At 40.8% G+C, this 7,757-nt stretch overlaps 1 protein-coding gene across 1 annotated transcript; it reads left to right on the top strand.

The window, feature by feature from the left end:
- On the top strand, nt 1-6,902 carry LOC124639581 (fatty acid-binding protein 1-like). Its single transcript, XM_047177014.1, has 4 exons — nt 1-106; nt 5,637-5,800; nt 6,216-6,326; nt 6,765-6,902. Exons 1-4 carry the CDS (start codon nt 37-39, stop codon nt 6,816-6,818), a joined length of 399 nt encoding a protein of 132 aa, XP_047032970.1. The 5' UTR covers nt 1-36; the 3' UTR covers nt 6,819-6,902.
- Nucleotides 6,903-7,757: the final 855 nt, after the last annotated feature.

Genomic DNA, 7,757 nt, shown 5'->3' with positions numbered 1-7,757 from the left:
TTAGTTTGCGAATCCCAGTCCTCAAACCAGTCTAAAATGGCATTCTTTGGCAAGGAATACAAGTTTGAGAAGCAGGAGAACTTTGAGGATTTCGTCAATGCTTTGGGTAAGTACTGGTTTGTTTATTAAGTCTTTTAAGGCTTTATCTGCATCCTATCTTCTATCTGCTTTCTCATCTGCAATTTCTCCTTATATCCGGATTAAAGATCTAACTGCCTGTGTTGATTGTGGAGTTACCTAAGACTAAAAGATTTTTTTAAATTTGAATTACTGAGATTAGTGTGTGCGAGAAAACAAACAAACCTTAGCTTTATAATTTACTAAAGATCTATTAGAATTTACTAAATATAGGTGCCTACTTAGATTACTTAGGTCTACTAATTACCTCACTGAGAGCGCAGTTTTTGATTATAATCAGGATTCTTTCGTCTTCTATAAGTACTATAATTTAATGCGAATCGTTCAAATAAATACTATCAACTATGTTCTCAAGTTGGAGTTTCTGGGTAAGTATCATTTTCCGATTAAGCCATTTCGTCTATCATGACGATTTTCTCTGTGTTTTGGATGGCACATTAAATTGGTGGGTCACAGCTGACATTTGAACATCTTAAGTAGTCAGAAACCAGGTAATCTCACAATAATTCCAAGTATCGGGCTGACCCTCAGGCTGAGGCAACTGGGTTGAAGAAATCAGATAGGCAGCAGCCAAGTAAAAGACTGGTAATTGCTCCATCTAGTTAGACTGGAAGCCGACCCCAACAAAGTTGATGATGAGGAATTATTTTCTCATGAAAAATGATGTTTTTTAAACCTAAGGACTTTAATCGGAATCGTCACAGCCTTTTTATCGTCTCACTTTTGGGTACACAGGCCTCCTCTCACACGGAGAAGGAGTGAGCGTTAATCACCACACTTGCTCAATGCGGGTTGGTGATTTCAGACTTTATAGTCCAGGTATCTTCGAGATGTTTTCCTTCACCTTAACCGGAATAAGGTCGAGATAAACCTTATCGTACATGCAATATTTATCAGTTCTTACCTAGTGTTATGCTAATCTGAAATTATAAAAGGCTTTTCTGATTACAATTGTCCGGTGACGTTTGTTCTTGTATTATTATCTTTGTCACAAAACCTTGGACTTGACCAATTTGCATAGAAACATAGTTCAATGTTATATTTATATTTGGGAACTGGAAATCTTGGCATGTTGTTCAGTCAATGTCACAGTATCTTGACAGTTGGGATAAAGTTGTAATAGAAAAAGAATGGGTCTAAATTTTAAAACATTTTGAAAATTTTAGTGTAACATAAGATTTATAGTTTACTTAAGACTAGTAGTTTAGTTTATTTAGCTAATTATGCATACAGATTTTTATAAAAGCTAGAATCAGCAGTATTATCAACGTTTGCTATATAATCTTCTGTTTTTCAAAGTTAAGCTTTAATCCTTTGTTATGGATCCTCTGTAGCATAGCTGATTCCTTTCCTTAACTACACTTTTATTTCTTAATTTTTTTGGATAAAACATAGTTATTGCATAGTTTTTTGTAAGGTTGAATTAGTGCGATTTCTAATCAGCACATAGGCGTCGTCCTAATTGGCAGCGATCGCACGATGGCGCGATGCGTTTTTCATCTCACGATCTCACTATCTCACTTGCGAGGTTCAAATAGGACACTCTGATGAAATCTGTATGTTTGAACTCATCGAACGACGAGAACGCATCGTGTCATCGTACAATCGCTGTCAATTAGGACGACGCCTTATATTTAATGGTGACAGTGTAATCTTAAAACAGCTCTTAATCTGATAGCAATAATAATTTTTATTTCATCAACGTACCTATGTACTTAAATATTTATCTCATCATCAGCCTATCGCAGTCCACTGCTGGACATAGGCCTCTCCAAGTGCACGCCACTGAGATCGATTTTCGGCTTCTCGCATCCAGCTCCTGCCAGCCGTCTTGCGCAAGTCATCACTCCACCGTGCCTGAGGACGTCCTACACTACGTTTGCCGAGGCGCGGTCTCCACTCTAGAACTCGTTTACCCCAACGGTTATCGGTTCTTCGGCTAATATGGCCAGCCCACTGCCACTTCAGCTTGCTGATTCGATAGGCTATGTCGATGACCTTGGTTCTCTGACGGATTACCTCATTTCTGATGCGATCCCTCAGAGAAACGCCGAGCATAGCCCTTTCCATAGCCCGCTGAGCGACTTTAAACTTGTGGACCAGCCGTACCGTCAGTGTCCACGTTTCGGCTCCGTAAGTCATGACAGGTAGGACGCACTGATTAAAGACTTTTGTCTTTAGGCACTGTGGGATCGACGATGTTAGGACTCGACGTAGCTTCCCAAATGCAGCCCAACCCAACTGAATTCTCCTATTCACCTCGTCCTCAAAGTTGTTTCTACCTAACTGCAATGTCTGCCCGAGGTATACATATTTCCGAACAACTTCGAGAACGGCGCCGTGTATCGCAATCGGTTCCGGTAGAACATGTTCATTGAACATGACCTTGGTTTTGTCCAAGTTCATCCGTAGGCCGATGCGTAGAGAAGATTCAGCCAGGTCGTTCAGCATCTGTTGTAGGTCCTGCAGCGTTTCCGCCATGATGACGATATCGTCAGCAAATCGCAAGTGAGAGATGTGTTCGCCATTGATGTTGATGCCGCGTCCTTTCCAGTTCAGCGTTTTGAACATATCCTCCATTGCATTAGTGAACAGTTTCGGGGAAATAACATCCCCTTGTCTCACTCCTCGATGCAACGGTATGGGCCTTGTTTGCTGATTCTGTACTTGGACGGACATTGTAGCGGCTTCGTAGAGACATCTCATCACTTGGATGTATCGCCAATCTACTTGACAACGCTGCAGGGACTCCAGAACAGACCAGATTTCAACCGAGTCAAAGGCCTTCTCATAGTCCACAAATGCTAGACACAGGGGCTGATTATACTCTTCGGTCTTCTGTATAATCTGCCGCACTGTGTGGATGTGGTCTATAGTGCCGTATCCGCTCCGAAACCCAGCCTGCTCCGGTGGTTGGAATTCGTCGAGTCTTCGCGCAAGTCGGTTCGTGATCACTCTTGAGAACAGCTTATATACGTGGCTTAGGAGGGAAATGGGTCGATAGTTCTTCAACTGGGTTTTGTCTCCCTTTTTGAAGAACAGGACGACAACACTCCTACTCCACGCCTCTGGAGTTCTCCCTTCAAACAGGACGGCATTAAAAAGCTTCTGGAGCTCCCCCAGTACGGGCTTACCTCCTGCTTTTAAAAGCTCTGTTGTAATGCCATCCTCGCCAGGGGCTTTTCCATTTTTGAGCTGTCTCAGAGCGATCTCGATTTCGCCACTGCTGACTTCTGGCAGGTCTTCGGTGAAATGGCGTGTTAATGTGGCTCTAGAATCCTCATTTCCGGGATCAGGTCGAGATGCATGCGATGCGTATAACCGGCCATAGAAATTTTCAACTTCCGAAAGGACTGCCGGCACCGAAGAAACGACTTCTCCACTTGTTGTGGTCAGCTTCGTCAAGTGGCTTCTTCCAAGAGATTGTACGAACACCTTTGACCCCCGATTCAGCTCAATTGCTCTTTCAATGTCAAGAGTATTGGAGCACCGGAGGTCGCATCGTACGTGCTTGTTGATCTCTTGGTTTAGAGCCCGCTTAGCTGACGAAGTGACAGGCGGGTTTTCACGTCGTTTCTTCATAAGCCCTAATGTCTCTTCCGAAAGCTTTGATTTCTTGCCCTTACGCTGCATGTTACAGAATCTCGAACCTTCCTCCCTGAGGATCCGAACCACATATTCGTGGTTCTGGTTAACGTCTGTTGTGGTTTCCACGGCGGCAAATCGGTTCTCCAGATTTGACTGGAACGTTTCGGATCCTGTCATGGTTTGGAGCAGTGTTGGTCGGAACCTGGCCTTCATCAGACGGAAACGTTCGGCCTTGAAGTTGATATTCAGAGAGCCTCGGACAAGTCGGTGATCGCTACCGGTATTAAACCTATTGATCACGGAGACGTCTCTGAATATGTGCTTCTTGTTCGTCATGATGAAGTCAATCTCATTTTTAGTCATAGTGTCGGGGCTTTGCCACGTCCACTTCCTTTGGGGCTGCTTTTTGAAAAAGGAGTTCATCAAAAAGAGCCCCTCGCGTTCAAGGAAGTTGACGAGCATTTGCCCCCTATGATTCCTGCTTCCAAATCCATGGGATCCTACTGCCGATTCGCCGCAAATCTGTACTCCCACTTTAGCGTTAAAGTCCCCCATGACAACGGTGTAATGGGTCTTTGTAGTGAAGTGGAGGGCCCTTGATATATCATCAAACATATCCTCCACTTCATCGTCTGAATGTGTCGAGGTCCGTGCGTACACTTGCACTACCTTGAGGCTATACCTGTCGGTGAGCTTTATGATAAGGTACGCTACCCTGTTCGACACACTAGACACCTCCACAACGTTATCAGCTAGGGACTTATTAACCAGAAACCCAACGCCACCTTGGGATTGTTGGTCTCCCTCTCGGAAGTACATTAGGTGACCTGATTCGAGGGTTATGGTGTCCTCCCCCTCTCTTCGAACTTCACATAACCCTAATATGTGCCACCTAATCTTCCCAAGTTCCACCTCGAGTTGCGCCAGATGCGAGTCAAGCCGTAGCGTGCGGCCGTTGTACGTCGCAAGAGTCAGTTGTGTTTGGTGGCCTCCCGTAACCCGGAGATTCTTCGCACCCCCTGTCCCACCGTAACCACGGTCGCCACCGTGACCGGGAATAGCGGGACTGCCGGGAACTAGGGGCCGTGGCTTTTTTGTTCTGCACATTAGAGGAATATAGCCTACTGCTATCACGCTGGCCAGACGGGTTGATAGAGGGTTTTTTTCCGAGTTTTCCTTCTCTCGCACTGGTGTTCGGTGCAATTTTCTCCATTAGTCGACTTCTACGACACCCACTGGAAGAAGGGGGTAGCGACATGTGTATTCTTAAGCCGTCGCTACACGGCTAATATATATCTATGTAGTGATAATGATAGATTTGTCACCAAAGGCATACATGACCGCCTAGCCTGGAGCTGGTCGGTGTCTAGTGTAATAATAATCAAGCTATGAAGCTAAGATACAAACGTGATTAAGAATATAATTCAGATATATATATATATATATATATATATATAGATATATATATATTCAGATTTCTTATTTTTTTTTAAGCAATAACAATAACAATAACAATAGCAATAGCAATAACTACTGTAGTAGTAAAATTGATAATACAAGGAAAGATTTAGGTAAATCTATATTTTTTGGATATTTCTCTCTGGGTGGTCAAAACATTCTTAGAAACCACTTTATTATTACTGAAGGATAGGGTAATAGGTAGACGATTCCACGCAAGGAACATACTTACTTAGATGAGAATATAATAGCGATAAAACAAAGCACTTCCTTTTTACTACCTAGCAAAGGTTCAAGAATCCATCTTTAACACGGAAATATTTTTAGTGCAGGGAAACTTTCTTCTACTAAAGTTAGGTTCCATAAGTTAAACGACATTTAAATATAATCAACTAAAGTTCCAGCTAAATACTGAGAATTAAGTTTTAACTTCCTCATTTCATTCCTTCCAGGTCTCACCCCCGAGCAGACTCAAGGCTACCTCACCTACACGCCCACTCTCAAGTTCACCCAAGATGGCGACTCTTACACCGTGACCACCATCACGCCCAAGACTAAGAGTGAAGTCACCTTCAAGTCTGGAGTCGAGTTCGATGATAACAATGCTAATAGACACGTAAGTAGACTTTTTGGTATTTCTTGAGAAGCAGTATTTCTTTCTTTGACGTTGATTGAGACTGAGAATTTTGGACTTTGAATTTTGGACCAAAAAGTGGTTAAATTATTCCAATCGTAAGTTCTTAATGCTAGATAGAAACGAAGTGTGTATTTATTAATTCAAGTTTTAATCTTTTTGGTATCTGCTGAAATCTGGTCAATTCATTATGACTATATTCGATAAAAGGCCAAGCCTTTTTTACAGCTTTTGTTATAGTGAAACTTACTTTTCTTGTATATAAATTAGTTTTCACTTGACAGAAATGCATATAACTGCATATAAAGCTGAAATAAAATCTGTTACAATCTACATCATCCACAGTCTCATTTACAATCCTGTTCAATCGGTGCATAATATTTATATTTTTCTCCAGTGCAAGACCACCTACACCGTTGCTGGCGACACCATCACCCAGGTCCAGAAGTACGATGACGGCAACAGCCTCACCATCACCAGGAAGTTCTCTGGCAACGAGATGGTTGTGGTAAGGAGCCACTTCTTTTTTATTGTATTCTATGTGGATTATAGTTGCTTTAGGTCGTTTGATTAGAAGCCCCTTAGACTGGATAGTCTGTAGTCTAGGAGTTTCCATAATAAATTCAAAGATTAATTATAATGGATGCCGATACCAGTGGACAGCATTATATTTGTAAGATCAAAAAATAAATCTTAGTGCTGTAATGGGATCTTAACAAAGACTACGAAATCAATATGAAAGTACATACTCATTGAGTCAAAGGTGGTGTATATAATGACCAGAAGTCTTATTACTTGAGTATAAAACTATGACTTGGAAGAGAATTAAAAGTAAACTAAATCACGATTTATTGTTTACTGGATTTCTATAACATGACAAATGATAAATCAATTCTACTGTTGATAAATTAAAATTAATAATGTAATTAATGTTCTTTCTTTTCAGACTCTGGCTACCAGCAAATGGGACGGAGTTGCTCGCAGATACTACAAGGCCTAATTTCTTTATTATTGTATTAATTAAGTATTTATTTATACTCTCTTTACCTTTATCCTAAATATACTCATACATATATCTCTACAACAGCCTTTTATTGAACTGGTAATTTTACAAAATTTTTGTACAGTAAATACATATTGAACATACACCTTTTTTAACAGATGGTTTAAAGGGCAGTAGTAATATTCTAAGCACGTTTCCAAAGTGTGCTAGAGTTCCCAAGAGGACGTTAGGTAGGGCATCTCGAGTATGTCAACGCATATTATGAATGACCTAGTTTAAAGGCCGCCTTTGGGAATAGTAGATGCGGAGATTCATCGAATTGAAAATAAACAAAGATTTTTCGAAAGAATCTTAATTTCTATCGAAAACAAATACAACAACACAACACAATCCCATTGTGGTTAATTGCAACACGCCATAAAGGTAAGAACATTAGGTTAAAAGAAAAAGATTTTCAAAATTGGAATACATAAGTTTCATTAATTATTCATCGATTATATAATAACACATCAATAAAACAGCTGTCGAGCTGAATATTGGATTGCTTGCAAAGGAAACAGATTATTTAATCAAATGTAGGTAAACAAACATCGTATGATTTTAATAAATAGAAGATAAAGGAAATCAGCTCATCATGATGTAATAACTTCACATGACATGAATACCTAAGTACACACCTGACTAAACTTTTTCCAAAAAAAATAATTACGTGTTCCAGGGTCACTCGATATGACTGGATTTCAAACAATATACAATCACTAAAAGAATTGTCATCATCATCCAAGTAATTTCTACGTATATTTAAGCTTTACATTTCTAGAATTTGTAGAGCCTGGAATTTGGTAATTAAAACACGTCAATGTCGGTCCTGCGCCTTATCCCTCTCCGGTCGTGTCGGATTGCCGTCCCATCGGGCTATGAGAGTGATGGAATAGT

Source organism: Helicoverpa zea, chromosome 19 (assembly GCF_022581195.2).
Source record: "Helicoverpa zea isolate HzStark_Cry1AcR chromosome 19, ilHelZeax1.1, whole genome shotgun sequence".
NCBI lineage: Eukaryota > Metazoa > Arthropoda > Insecta > Lepidoptera > Noctuidae > Helicoverpa > Helicoverpa zea.
This window is presented reverse-complemented; position numbering and strand designations above follow the sequence as displayed.

Bases quoted from the DNA above. Each gene is read 5' to 3' on its own strand.
- LOC124639581 (XM_047177014.1), top strand. From the start codon at position 37: ATGGCATTCTTTGGCAAGGAATACAAGTTTGAGAAGCAGGAGAACTTT. The intron at 107-5,636 runs GTAAGTACTGGT...CATTCCTTCCAG, and splicing joins GGATTTCGTCAATGCTTTGG to GTCTCACCCCCGAGCAGACT. The intron at 5,801-6,215 runs GTAAGTAGACTT...ATTTTTCTCCAG, and splicing joins ATAACAATGCTAATAGACAC to TGCAAGACCACCTACACCGT.